The sequence below is a fragment of the Oryzias latipes genome, chromosome 2 (genome assembly GCF_053564925.1).
Source record: "Oryzias latipes strain Hd-rR chromosome 2, Olatipes_Hd-rR_3.1".
Lineage (NCBI taxonomy): Eukaryota > Metazoa > Chordata > Actinopteri > Beloniformes > Adrianichthyidae > Oryzias > Oryzias latipes.
The window spans coordinates 49,130,378-49,145,526 of record NC_136238.1 but is presented as its reverse complement, the minus strand read 5'-3'; the positions used below and the strand labels follow the sequence as shown (position 1 = coordinate 49,145,526).

The 15,149-nt window shown below is 42.7% G+C and overlaps 2 protein-coding genes across 5 annotated transcripts in view; one reads left to right on the top strand and one right to left on the bottom strand.

Annotated features, from left to right (window-relative positions):
- LOC144989066 (NLR family CARD domain-containing protein 3-like) overlaps positions 1-4,463 on the bottom strand; it is a 45,819-nt gene extending 41,356 nt beyond the window's left edge. The window contains exon 1 of the mRNA XM_078940940.1: positions 4,327-4,463. The gene's annotated coding sequence lies outside the window, so the exon portion shown is untranslated. The remainder of the gene's footprint in view (positions 1-4,326) is intronic.
- LOC144988961 (NLR family CARD domain-containing protein 3-like) overlaps positions 1-14,291 on the top strand; it is a 204,062-nt gene extending 189,771 nt beyond the window's left edge. For all 4 annotated transcript variants that reach the window (XM_078940396.1, XM_078940400.1, XM_078940395.1 and 1 more), the window contains one exon: positions 13,724-14,291. In XM_078940396.1, coding sequence (XP_078796522.1) covers positions 13,724-14,276 — 553 coding nt within the window. In that variant the 3' untranslated portion in view covers positions 14,277-14,291. The remainder of the gene's footprint in view (positions 1-13,723) is intronic.
- Positions 14,292-15,149: the final 858 nt, after the last annotated feature.

Genomic DNA, 15,149 nt, shown 5'->3' with positions numbered 1-15,149 from the left:
ACTGCATCACAGACTATCTCAACTTCTGTGCAGATGTGGTCGCCCCCACCAAGACTGTTCGGTGTTACCCAAATAACAAACCATGGGTAACACAGGAAGTCAAGGCTGTCCTCAACCGGAAGAAGAAGGCCTTCAGGACTAAGGACAAGGAGGAGATGAAAGCAGTACAGAGGGAGGTGAAACGCTGCCTGAGGGAAGCAAAGGACTGCTACAGGAAGAAAGTGGAGCAGAAGCTGAGGGAGAACAACATGAGGGACGTCTGGGAAGGTGTCAGAACCATCACTGGACACAAAGCCAGGACCAGCACAGAGGGGGGGGAGTGTAGAGAGAGCCAACGACCTGAACATGTTTTTCAATAGGTTCAGTGAGAACACTCCACTCCCCACCGTCACTGTAGCCTGCCCTCCCCCCGACATATCTTCATCCACAGTCACCAGCAGCCCACCCTCCTCTCCCCCCCACCAGCTGCCGCAGCCACCACTTCTTCACACCCTCCCACTCTCACCTCTCCTGCACTACACCCCCCAACCGGCACCTTCTCCTCCTCCACGGGAGCTGAACAGCCCCCCAACCCATCTACCCTCCTCACAGCCCTTCCCCTGTTTCACGGCTGACCAAGTGAGGGGGGAGCTGAGGAAGCTCCGGCCCAGGAAGGCAGCAGGACCCGATATGGTGTGTCCACGGCTTCTGAAGACCTGCGCTGCTGAACTCGGGGAGCCGCTACAACGCATCTTCAACCTGAGCCTGCAACTTGGGAGAGTGCCCACCCTCTGGAAGACTTCATGCATCGTTCCGGTCCCCAAGAAGAACCGGCCCAGCGAGCTGAATGACTTCCGACCGGTGGCACTCACATCAAATCTGATGAAGACGTTGGAGCGGCTCTTCCTCAAGCTCCTCAGACCCCAGGTGCTGCACGTTGAGGACCCCCTACAGTTCGCCTACCGGGCAGAGGTTGGAGTAGAGGATGCCATCCTCTTCCTCCTACACAGAGCACACTCGCATCTGGACAAGGGAAAAGGCACTGTGAGGATTACTTTCCTGGACATTTCCAGTGCCTTCAACACCATCCAGCCCCTTGTACTCCAGGAAAAACTCTCCAGTATGCGAGTGGACCCGTGCCTGGTTGCTTGGATTTCCAGCTACCTCACCGACAGACCACAGTACGTCAGGCTGAAGGACATCACATCTGACACTGTGGTCAGCAACGTGGGAGCTCCACAGGGGACTGTACTTTCCCCTTTCCTCTTCACCCTGTACACCGCGGACTTCTGCTACAACTCGGACACGTGTCACATCCAGAAGTTCGCAGATGACACAGCCATCGTGGGGTGTATCAGTGGCGACGAGGAGGAGGAGTACAGGAGCCTGGTGGATGATTTTGTTGTCTGGAGCCACAAAAACAACTTACAGCTCAACACCTCCAAGACTAAGGAACTGGTCGTCGACTTTGGGAGGGACAGACCCAACCCCAGACCAGTTCTGATAGGAGTGGAGGAGGTGGAGGTCGTGCAGACCTATAAATATCTTGGGCTGTGGCTGGACAACAAGCTGGACTGGACGAGCAACACGGGGCAGCTGTACAAGAAGGCCCAGAGCAGGATGTACTTCTTGAGGAGGTTAAGATCCTTCAACATCTGCAAGAAGCTCCTGGGGATCTTCTATCAGTCTGTGGTCGCCAGTGTAATAACCTACGCTGTGGTGTGCTGGGGGGGGAGCACCTCAAAGACAGACTTCTCCAGGCTGGAGAAGCTGATCAGGCGGGCTGGTTCTGTGGTCGGCACAAGGCTGGACCCTCTGGCTACTGTGGCAGAGAGAAGGACACTAAAAAAACTAACGTGTATCCTGGACAATACCACCCACCCTCTGCACACGATTATCAGTAGCCAGAGAAGCACCTTCAGCAAGAGGCTGCTCCTCCCAAGGTGCAGCACTAATAGACTGAGGAACTCCTTTGTCCCCCGTGCCATCAAACTCTTCAACCTCCACTTAGGAGGGGGGAGGAAGACGGAAAAGGAAAGGGAAAGGGCCTGAATGACCCTTTTTTTTTGTATATACTGTCTGAAGATATTTAAATTGTTTCTTACTGTTCTAATCTTCCTATTTTTTTCTAGTCACTGTGCTGCTTTTCCCTTTTTCCTATATGTATGCCAACCAGTGCTGTATGCGATGGAGATGTCAATTTCCATGCGGGAACCTCCCAAATGGATGAATAAAGCTGTCTGTCTGTCTGTCTGTCTCTCTGTCTCTCTGTCTGTCTCTCTGTCTGTCTGTCTCTCTGTCTGTCTCTCTGTCTGTCTCTCTGTCCGTCCGTCTGTCTGTCTGTCTGTATCTTTTTCAATAACTCCCAAACCATACGGCCCAAAGAGATGAAACCTATGCCTAATTGTTGTTCTTACATCCCAACATCAGACACATTTCTTTGTTTCGTAATAGAAGATGTTATATATTTTAAATGAATTTTAAATAATCAAAAAAAATCAATAATATTCACTTCTTTCATTGTAAATCTGAGTCAGTGCCACACCAGCCATTGACCTCACCGCACGTCACTGGTGTGTGTGTAAGTGTGTGTGTGTGTGTGTAAGTGTGTGTGTGTGTGTGTGTGTGTGTGCACAAAGAGCTGTGAAATAAAAAAAATAGGAACTGTAAATAACTATTCCATCTTCAGTTTGTAGCCCGGCGCCCCTACGACGCAATTACTGCAAACTAGGGTTGTGCCGATGGACGATATCATCGTCCATCGTGATGGGTGACTGACATCCCGATGGAGAGACCACCATCGTGATGCCACGCCCCCGCCACGTTGCGCGTCGACATCATAAGCCGCGGTTACGTGTACAAAATATCTTGATGGGATCAATGGTCGGATTAGAATCCAACCGTGTACATGGGCCCAGAAAAATGTTTTCAGAATATAAAAACGTTCACTAAGGTCACAATTTCGGTCGGAATAAATCATTCGCACACGCGCAGTATTCGCACATGCGCAGTTTGAAAACCGGAAGAGGATACAACTTCCGCCGAGCGGCTTTTTTTCCAAACTTTATTGAAGGTAACAATTCAATACAAAACGATAACAGCGGCGAGCAGCTATATACATTGACATGTCAGCTCGGCAAAATACGAGACGATCTTCTAAACGTGCTTTTAATAATGTTACGGTTATTATGAAACACCTGTTCGCTCATCATTTGAATTTTAATCCGTGTGGTCAGTGCTTTTTCTGAACGTAGCCAGGATTAGCAGTATGCTAACACGGGCTAACAACATTAGCTTTGGGTGGCGCTGCATCCTGTGAATAGCATCAGCCTTTATTTAGTCGGGACACGACTGGAAACACAAATCCACGTGATTGATTGAATGTTTTCTAAGGACTGAGCGACATTTCTGCTTTGAAACTCAAACCGCTGTGTGTGTGTGCTGACGATCCGAGCTGTGCTCAGACACACGTTTAGACCCGGTTCTGAGTTCGGTTGCTTGTTGTACCCCTAGAGCTGCGGGACGGATCGCAGTCTTAAATCTCCCACACATACCGCTCATGTACCCCCCCCCCCCCCTTCCCATCAAACATAAAGCTGTAAATCCGCCCTCCGCCGGTCCACTTCGCTAGTTAAGTGCGGGAGCGGACCACTTCTTTTCTATTTTGCTTGTTACTTTTTCTGTTAAAGTCACTTCCCTCAGTTTATACTGGATCATCGCGGATTAACCATTAGTTGGGAAATAAAATGAAAAAAGCAAAATAACGAATAGCAGTTATATAAGAACGAGAAATTTAAAAATACCCCCCCCCCCCCGACGATGTCATCGTCCATCCCGATGGTTGACAGCAAACATCGTCAACGGCCAAATTAGGGGACATCGCCCAACCCTACTGCAAACCCACTTTTAGCGCCCCTGGTCGGTGTGAAATGAACAAAACAGATATTATTTCGAAGTAAAACACATAATTTCATTATTATTAAGGTTTGAAAATTCGTATTTCCTTGTATATAATAAGCTGTTGGAATATATAGCTTTCTGAGCAATTATGTTCAATAATTAGTGCCATTTTTGTGGAATTGCCTCATATGCTGCTGCTCTGTGGGGAAACACGTCTTCACGCCGCCATCATGGTGTCTAACAGCCCCCCCCCCCCCCCCCCCTCATTCTAAAAACACATCTGGAGCCTGAAAGAACATCCACGGATCAAACTGAATCAACAGTTTCTGGAAGAAGTCGCCATGTTTTTAGGAAGCCCTGTTGTGTTTGTCTGCTGCTCTTTTCCTCACAGATCAACACAACAGCTTCATGATGAGAACAGAAAACAACTTTAACACAAAGACTCACCAAAGAAGAAGAAAATGGAGGAACTCCAACGTCTGTGTCTGCTGGACAAACTGCTGACTCACTTTGAGAACAGAACTCCTCCCTCTGTGTGTGTGCGCGTGTGTGTGCACATGCATGGCTGTGACTCTCCACTGCAGTTACAACAAATCACGTGACTGCAGCTGCAGCAGTCAATACGCTGCTGGGTCCTAAAGAGTAAGACATTCAGCCCTAAGATGCTGAAAAATACAGAGCCCCCCAGGTGACAGTGGTTAAAAAAATCTGATAAACCACGCGCACGGACAGATCTGTGCCCGTGGATTAATCAATTGTGCTCGTACTGATGCTCAATCGTGCACTAACCCCACTTGGACAGATCTGTGGAGATCCGCCCAGCGCCACATATTTTCATTTCATGTTTAGAATGAAACTGCTGCTCCACACAAGTGAACGTGTCTCTGAACAGAGCAGCTGGGGGGTATTCCAGAAAGCAGGTTATGCTAGCTCTCACGGTAAGTTTGAGGCTTAGGAAGTAGGTAACCTCAGCTTTTGGTTCCAGAAATGGAGGTATGTTTCAGGGTATGTCAAGTTGCCATAGCAACTCATGCTCTGAACATAACCTGGTCTGGAGCAGGTTTAGTTGAAGGTTAGTTTGTTTACAGAGAGGTGAAGCAGCATGGCGTGTCCATTTGAAGATGATTTAGTGGATGAAGAAGCTCAGATAATACTTTTTCCACCGTGAGAGGCTGATAAGACCACATATGGATGTTGGAAAATTAAACTTTTACTTTGATCTAACTTAATAATTTGCTTCAGTTAAGATAAATCTATTTTTTTTGTAAGTCAGCACCATGAGTGAGAGTGAAAGAGAGGATGATTATTTTATATAGCACCCCTACTGTATTAATCTTTTATGTCAATGACCGGAAATTCTTTAACTAGTTTAAACGTGCTTCCTGGAATACCACCCAGGTCTACCTGATCTAGACTCTAAGAAGTCATCAATTCTTTGAGCATTTCTTTCCTCTCTTCTTCTACATTCTTCTTCCATCTTTCCTGCTCTAAGAAGGTATTTCTCCTTCTTGATGGATCAGATTCATTCCTGCCTTCCCTGAATCTCCTTTGCCTTTCTGCTGCTGGTGCCATCTTATTCCAAACTTTTACATGGAACTGAAATCTATTCAGCATGCAATATGATATTTTTGATTGAATTATATGGTTATTATTGAAATAATTGTATATTTCTAACAACACAAAAATTACAATCTCATAACATTAAAACATGTTACGGGGTTGGATGAGACGGGACCGAAAATTTGGATCAAAATGGCTGCTGTTTCATGTGCTAAATGCCAAGAAGATGGAACATAACATCCATGAAGTTCAGAATTATATTGATTATTTAAATAACAAAAAAACATTTTAGCAAGTTATAATGTTGAGTCGCTGCGTTTGACCACATCAAATGCCTCAGCATCTCCTGTGTTCCTCTCTGTTCTTCTCCCTCTTCATCATCAGCTGATCGTCTCTCTTTCTCTCTATCATCATCATCATCATCTGATCATCTCTCCTCGTTCTTCTCTGTTGGGACTGACTTGTCATGTATGTCTGCTCTTGTTTTCCTAAAAGAAGTGAACAGGTGTTCAGCAGAAGTTTAAACCAGAATGAGCATCTAGGTTTCTGTGACTTTAATAGTTGAATGATTCCTCCCTGAAGTCATCTCTGCTCTCTTTAATATCAGATGATCACCAAACTCATGTCTGTCTGCTTCACCTCTTGTCTGTTTTTTTCTCCACTAAATCCTATGGCAAATATGATAAATATTAAATAAGATATAATATTAAATCCTACGGCCAAGCAAGGATTATTAACTGTTTTAAATAATTAAACATCTTTCTAATGCGTGTTTTTTTTTTAAATTAAGAATAATATTTAAAATGACTGCCTTGGTCTTAACTGTCTTTGTCCTGAATGTCCACAATAAGACCAACCTGTTTCTGTCCTCCATCTGTCCTGATTCTTTCTCTCTTTCTCTCCATCCTCACAGCTGTTTGATAGAAACTTTGTGTTGGGAAGATTTTCAAAAGAATACAGACTAAACTCTATGTAAAAATAGAGACATTTTTTATTTTAAGCATATTTTTATTTATTGTTGTCAAACGTCTCCAAATGTTCAACTAAGACCCAAAATGTCGTTCAGCCAAAGTGATATTAAAAGCAAAAGGCTGTAAACTAAATAATCACTCACAAAAATAATAATTATCCAAACGTTTAACATAGAAAGAAACGAAATCACCATCTAACCACCATCACACATTTTTCTCTCTTCTAGAAGCAGCTTTGATCATCATTGAGTGCTTTTTCAGTCAAAGGATAAAAACATTTTCAGTGTTTTGGTACATCTAGTTCAAGAACTAATTTAAAACAAAATCATAACAAACAAGCTCCTTTATTTTCTCCATGATTATTGACAACCCGGTCTCATCCTAAAATGTGTAGTAGCTACATTTGTCCACATGGAAATGCGTGAGAGTTTTACAAAAACGCCCCCTAAACTGTGAGGCGGATACGTTTCATTTTCCTATTCATTTTCTACGAGCCTTCTCAGGATCACGTGACTTTGGAGGTTTTGCCTGCCGTGAACAAAAAACATGGCGGATGCTCGTTCATTTTTCGGTGGAATATCCCATAAAACAAGATATTTTGAGAATTTTTATTTTGACAACATTTCTAGTGAGAAAAATACAATTTTCTTTTAAAATATGCTTTCATTTTGGACATACAGTTTGTAGTTTGCTTGTTTCGTTCAAATTTTTCTCCCAAAGGCTCTGTTACATTGGAGAAACACGTTAACTTTCATTCATATCTGCAGACGTGCGCGTGGGTCATGTGACTTTTTTCCGCAGAAAATACCATAAAATAGGAGTGATTGTGGACTAATTTATTTTTGAAAACATTTCTAGCAGTATATATCCCCTTTATTTTCATAATATCCATTTATTGCAGACATGCAGTTTGTAGTTTGTTTGTTACGTTCAACTTTTCCTCAAAGGATCTGAACGCGTTTGATCTTTTCCATAAATATATGCGGGCTGACGTGGGTCACGTGAAGTGACGTGAGTTTCTCTTTTTTCATATAGAAGATCTCGTAAAAAGGTATGTTGCTATTTGTTAATTATTTTTATTTACATTTCAACGGACCCGTGTATAGGTTTCATGCTGTGTCGTTGTGACTTTGAAGGACATTTAAAACAAACCGGAAGAATGTTGACATTAGGAACGGACTGAAGACTTCTCTAAATTTACTCAGCAATTTGTATTATTCAATATTCTTTTACATGTTGTCAGATAAATGCATCTAGACATTAAAGAAAAACACAATTAGAAACAACAAACCACAACAAGAATCAAGTTTCTCATGCACGAGGGAGAGGAGCAAGAGTGACAGAAAACGTCTGCCACGCTTGTCTTCTCAAAGGTCTGCCTCTCCTCGTGCTGTTTTTATTAAGAACTCAAGAAGGAGGTCACAATTTCAAGACAAAGAGAAAAGTTCATTAGGGGGTGTCATGTAATGACCCTTTTGGTTGGATTCTAACTTCAAACAGTATCCCTTATCAGCTCGTAAAACCCCCTCTCGTCCTTGCTGGGATGAGAAGCAGATGAACAAACACACAACTGTTTTCAGAAAAGGTAAAAAGGTCAATCTGAGTTAACATACATTTAACCAAATACATTTAGGCAATGATAATAATAAAACAATTTCCCTCACATAGTCCCTCCTTTTTATCATTGATAAATGTCAACATCTCACATCCAATATCACATCTCTTTTCAGTTTTCTGTGACACATTTATTTTCATAACACTTTCAATTTACACTCAGATGAGAAGTTCTTTTTTTTTTTCAAGTCATTTCAATTTCAAAATCATTACAGTCATCTTGTTTATTTTACAAGTTGTATTCTTGACTCATAAGAACACTTTGTACTCCACCATTCACTGCTCTGGAAATCATAGATTGGATACAAGGAAAAATGCACGTAGTGAACACACAACATATGATCAGTACCATAAGAATAGGTGTCACTATTTTTAACAAAAGTTGCCACCAGGAACTAAAAGCAAACCAGGAGAAGAAATCCCAAGATTGGGGTTTCCTGTCATCCTGCATTGCCTGCTGAACCTTTTCAAGTTGATGTAATGCTTCAGTGATGCTGTGACCTTCATCAGTGTTGTCAGGAATAAATGTACAACAGGTATCATTTAATATTTTACAAACACCTCCTTCCCGAGCAACCAATAAGTCCAAAACCAATCTGTTCTGTAGAACCATAAGTTTCATGCTTGACATTTCTTCATTATAGCCTTTAAATGCTTTAATTGTAGCGTTCAAAAATAAACCTAATCTATAATCAATGGTCTCAATTCTGAGAGCGTTTTTAGCATTTCCCACCAAGGGAAACAATGCCATAGTTACCTTTTGCCCCGTATTCCAGTGTCTATGGTCTTCAGGAACATCTGATCCCCACATGGAATCATGTGGCTTGACATCAATAAGGTTACGTCTGTGGTGCAGGTGAGGCTCATGGACTGCAGAAACTATGAAAGTGTGACCTGTGACCTTTACAGAAACACAAATCCCACTCCAGTCTCTAGGCAGACTGAGGTAGAGGGCCTGCCCACATAACCAAAACATTTGATCAACCACATAAGTACCATTGTTACCTGGCATTAAATCTGGATTAGATTCAACACAACGTCCTCTGGGGCAGAGAACTGCATAACCATGGGAAACTCTGTCATTGATTATCTGGACTGTGAAGGGAACAAGAAGTTCATGACACATCTTTGTCGGCAAAGTTCTTAAAAACTCTGTGCCATTGTTAGTTACGCAATGTGGAAACACAGTTCCTGGTTCCACACTAGCATATGGAGCTAATGATTTTTTCAATTTCAGTTTTTTAAACTGATACTAACTCTTACAACTTGGTCTTACAAGAGTACCATTTGAAGTGGTGACGGCTCCAGTACTAATATACCCTCTGGTACTATATTCAATAACACAGTCGCTTTTCCACTCAGAAAATTGCTTTGCCTGTAAATTAGGATGTAGGGATGAAGTTGAAATTACAGAACAACATAGCAATCAGATCTATGCATTTCTTTAGCCAGTAACATAACATACCTATACCAAGAATTTGTCATATACAGGTGAGTTATGTTCATTTTTGGACTATTCAAAACATCATGTTCATCAATACTCAGCCATCGTCGAGAAATGTTTAGTCTGTCCTCATTGGTGGTTCTTCTTGGAGGTGGATAATGATTCCAAAAGAACCAAATCCATGTGGTTGCTCCAGTCAGGAATAGCAGGAACAGTAAACAAAATAAACTGTCTCTTAGCCCAGTTGGACACGCCATGATGGATATGTACCTATCTTCGGGAGGGAGAGGTTACTAGCACATCACCTCCTCAAGTCCTCATAGCTTGCAGTAAAGCTTGTTTCAGCTGCTGTCTATAGGCACCTTCATCATTATCATTATCTCTGAGTTCACTGTTAGCTTTAAAAACTTCTTCAAATCTGACTATAAAATCAGACACTAACTCTCCATCTTTTTTTTTAGTTTAACCAATCTTTCCATAATCAGGTCTCATTGGAAAGGCTTCTCTAATTCTTTGTCTTAAAAGTGTAAGACTTTGAATCAACTCTTAGACTGTTATGCGGAAGATGTCTGGGTGGATCGTCATCATTCATAGGATTCCTTTTTCCCTTTACTTTTGCCCAGTCTGCTTTCATAGCAGTCATACATGCCTGCTGACATTTAATGCCATTCAGATGGTAAGCTCTCTGAACTTCCATCATTTGCCCGTGAGAGATAACTCCCCTCACTGCCTTCCTAACATCCTCTAATGTCCAGGTCCTAAACACAAGAAGTGTAGGTCTCTGTCCATCTTCTCCAGCTCTGGGATTGGACACGTCAATGATTGGAAATGTCTCTGCAACTTTAGATGACTCTCCAGTTTCTTCCAAACCAACCCCCAAAGTATTACTCCATTCAAGTTTTTTCCCTTTTCCTCTTAACATCATTTTTTTCTTTTTTTTTTGTGAAGGACTGTATTTATTAAACTGATACAAACTCTTGCAACTCGGTCTTACAAGAGTACCATTTGAAGTGGTGACGGCTCCAGTACTAATTATAATAATCGAAGTTTCAACTCTCAGGGCAATAAGTGCAGTAAGACTAAACTCCAACTGGCCCAAACTCAGGTTAAATTTTTTGGGAAATTTAGTTTCTGTTTCTAGTAAAATTACTTCTCTCCCCAGACCTCACCACCTTATCTGATCAGCCCCCCACCCTCACTCACTTGCTGTAAGCTGCAGCTGCTTGCGGGGCTGATAGTGGAAACAATGTCACCTGTGATTCTCTTGTGCGAGTTCTCCAGAATCACATACAGTATGCTCCACTCCCTTCCGTCCAAGCTTTCCCATTAGTCAGCCTGCTCATGGTGCTGTTGAAATGAGACGCAGTTCTTGTCTGTTTCACTTTCAATGTGTTTTTTTCACAATTTTCATTTTTTATTTTATTTATTTATTTATTTATTTATTTTTCCAGATTTTTTCTACTCTCATGCCTGAAACTGGATTTTCTAGAAAGGACTGTATTAAATTTTAGTTCGTAACCCCGTCAGTTTCTTAAGGCCTGTTCACACCGGGACGAATTTCGCCGGCGATTTTCGCCGACGTTTAACGCCTCGTGACTAAACAAAGGGCACCAATGTGAGTGTGCACACCGAGGCGAAAAAACGCCAAGCGCCAAAGCGTCAAAAAAAAAAACACCTCGGGTTCGTTTTTTTTTTTCGACGCGTCGCGTCGAAATCTATTCGACCAATGAGAATGGCGCTTTTGCACACGTGTCTGGAGCTTCTGAAGTTACAGTAAAACACAACTTGGGGGCGCTCAAACACAAAACTGCCTTGCTGAGCACACATACCAGCGAAGAAGATAGACGCCAAGTAGCGTCTACACTGCCGCGAAGAAATAATGACGGACATTCTAAAATATCCCCTTACCAAGTACCAGTTGGAGCTACTGATGCTTGAAATATTCATGTTTTCTTTGTATTATTCTGACAAGCGCGTAAATACTTGCTCTCTTCTTCTGAGTGAAAAGCGACTTTAAGAATCGTAAAGTTGCGCAGCGCCACCTTGTGTACAGGAGTATTTCTGTTTACATTAAGCGCCATCTAATGTCAGGGAAGGAAATTGCATGTTCGGTCGGCTCATCGTCAGCGAAAATCGCCTGGGTGTGAACACAAAAGACGCGGCGAAAAACGCTGGCGAATAACGCCTGGCGAATATTCGTCCCGTTGTGTACGGGCCTTTACACACAGAAATAATGAATAATGACTCAGAGACAGTTACTTATCTTTTGTGGAGGTTTTACTTCGCACAAACACGAAGGGGACAGACATGAACATGGTACATTCAAAGTCCGAACCAAAGAGCTCAGGGATGGGCTTTGGTATAAAAACCCTGCATTTGCATATTCAGAAGATCGTCCGATGGACCTCGTGTGAAAATCACGCCCACAGGTTACTTCTGGAGAGAAACTCCAAGGCTAAAGTGAAGATAAGTCTGAGGCCTGCTCAGCAGATCACACATGCACAGAAAAAGGGAGGATGAGAATAAACTGTGAAAACAATAGCTTGGCTGTGCTTTCTTCAAATGTAATACAATTTTGAGATGACAATACATGCTCAGTGAATTAAGTTTAAACCATTAGTGTAATAAAAGTTACAGGCAGTTTCTAACTATTCTTCACAGAACACAAGAAGGAGGTAACAATTCAAGACAAAGAGAAAAATTTCATTAGGGGTGTCATCAAATGACCCATTTGGTAGATTCTAACTTCAAACAGTATCCCTTATCAGCTCGTAAAACCCCCTCTCTTCCTTGCTGGGATGAGAAGCAGATGAACAAACACACAGAACTGTTTTCAGAAGAGGTAAAAAGGTCAATCTGAGTTAATGTTTAAACATACATTTAACCAAATACATTTAGGCAATGATAATAATAAAACAAATTCCTTCACAAGCTTTTAGCACCAAGATGGCTGTTCTGGAACATCAAGTAGACTCCTTGGAGATGCCTGTTAAACTTCTACAAAGAAGAGTGGATGAGTTTGAATCTGACACAAGAAGATGGAATCTGAAGCTTGTGGGGGTTCCTGAGACAGAATGAAAACCCCCGCCTTGTGCTGGTAAAGATCTGTCAGATGGTCCTCCCTTCCATGAAGGAAAAGTTGGTGGATGTTCTAGACGCTGTACATGGACCAGAGCTATTATTCCACAGTTCATCTCTTGGCTGGGCAGGGATGCAGTCTGGAAGGGGGAGAAGGATTCTCCTTACATGAAGGAGATTCAGATAGCTGGAGCTGCAGGAAAAGTGGTCTACTATGCTGGTGCCAGGAGAAGGGAAATCATCACTGGACTAAACGCTGATAGACGGCCTCCAGGTCAGCCTCCAAAGTCTACATCAAAGCTGAGGCTGTTGGTGAAAAGTTGGATTGATCTGAAATCTGTAAAAATATCTTAAACATAAATAAATTATTATTTAGAAAAGAATATATTTGTTTTGTTTTTTTGTGAGGTTACATAAAATTACATGTTAATAAACTGTAGGAAGGTTTTTGAATTGCTTCTAAAATCCAGGACACTAGATATTCCTGCACTAAAGCAGATTGAATTCTATTTAGCATATTATAAAGAGTTTATGTTCATAATGACAGACTCAGTTTAATTGTTTTATGGACTTTATTTGATTGACAGCAGGTCAGTTTGTGCTGTTTGTGTAGTGATGAGAGGATCTTTAGTTGTTTACAGACTGACTTGGAATATGAATCAGCAACAGAATAAATGTGGAACATCTGCCAAGTGGAGTCACATCTCTGTCTCCTCCTCCCTGTGTCCTGACTGACCCCCCCCCCCCCCCCATCCTGTTTCCAGTTAAACTCCTCCCCCGAATCAGAGACACAGTCCTCCGTCCTCACAGTCCTCCATCCTCACGTCCTGGGAATTTGTGTCTATTTATTTATTTATTTATTTATTTTAAATCTGACGATTTTGAAATGGAATCTTTAAATCTTTTGAGTTGTAAATATTTTGTCATGAATAATTCCTGACGATCAATGACATTTCAATTCCTCGTCTGGTTTAACTTCATTTCGAGTCATTTCTAGTCTATGTCATTTTCATTCCTGATCATGTTTTTGGGTCCAAATCCAACAGAAATGAGCAAACAGTGAAAATGTCATCTGTCAGTCTGTCATCAGGGCGGGTCCCACCTGACTGAATGGACCAAGTTCCTGGACCTCCAGCTGCATCACTGCTCCTGAACACACTTTTCTGTCTGATTTCAGGTTGGAGGACTGCAGTTTGTCAGAGATCAGCTGTGAAGTTCTGGTCTCAGCTCTGAAGAAAAACCCGTCTAATCTGACAGAACTGGACCTGAGCTGGAACCAGAACCTGCAGGATTCAGGAGTTGTTCATCTGTGTGGTTTTCTGGAGAGTCCAGACTGCAGACTGCAGACCTTGAGGTCAGACTCCATGTTTCAGTTGTGTTCAGATCAATATGATGACAAAGTTGTGTTGACCCACAGTGAGCAGAAATGTCCAGATTCTGGTCTGCAGCAGCATCTTCCTGCAGCTGCTTGTTCTCTTCAAAGATCTGCAGAAGAACTTCTTCTTTTCTTCCTGCAGCTGCTTGTTTCAAAGCTGTCTGCTGACATTTGTTCTCCACAAAGTTCTGCTTGCAGCCATCAGCCCTTCTTTGTGTCTTTGCTCCAACAGACTCCTTTAAAGCACGTGCAGCAGAAGCAGCCGTGCACGCTCACATGCACTCTGAGTCCTGCTGCTGCGTTTCAGCAGATGCAGCTGAGAGTCCAGCGGCTGATGTTTGTGAGCAGACAGTGACAGAGTCCTGCTGCAGCTGGATGCTGCTCTGACAGACATCCTCCACAAACATCCTCACCTTTTCATCCACAAACATCATCACATCATCCATCAAAGCTCCCAGCAGCTTCTGACTCTTCATTCAGAGCTGAAGTCATGCTTGATCAGGGATCAATGTCCAACATTTGCTGCTGACTCTTCCTCATCACTTCCTTCTTCTCTCTGCTTTGATCTGTTGGAGCTGAAAGTCTCTGCTTGAAGGGCTGCAGCAGAGAAGGACTGGAAGATCCTCTCCTGAAAACTGGGAGGAAGACTTTCCAGCATCCTGCTGCTGAAATTCTCCCATGATTCAGTGCTGTTTGGAGAAGAGCTGAGCAGAAAGAGGAAGTGGACTTTTTCTGCTGTTGCTGCAGAAACATCAGTTGGTTTGGATGCAGCCACAGGCTGATGTTTGACTTTCACACATCTGGACTTCTTTCCTGAAGCAGCTGCATGTTGTCCTGAATGTTCCTGAATGTTCTTCTTCTCTGCTTCTGCTGGACTCTTCTGATCTGCTGCTGTTGCTTCACATCTTTGGACTTTTTCTAAACTTTCTGATCTTCTTCAGCTCTGAACTCTTTAGAAGAAGTGAAGGATGAAAAACATGAACTTGGTCTTTAAACTCAACTCTTTGTTCTGGATTCAGGTTGATCTACTGCAGATTGTCAAAGACCAGCTGTGATGCTCTGGTCTCAGCTCTGAAGTCCTACCCGTCCCACCTGACAGAACTGGACCTGAGGTTAAACTTCCTTCAGTCTTCAGATGTTCAGCAGCTCCAGGATCTGGTGGAGAGTCCAAACTCCAAACTGCAGACTCTGAGGTCAGTAGAGGGTTGGAGTCAGTCCAGCTGCTTCC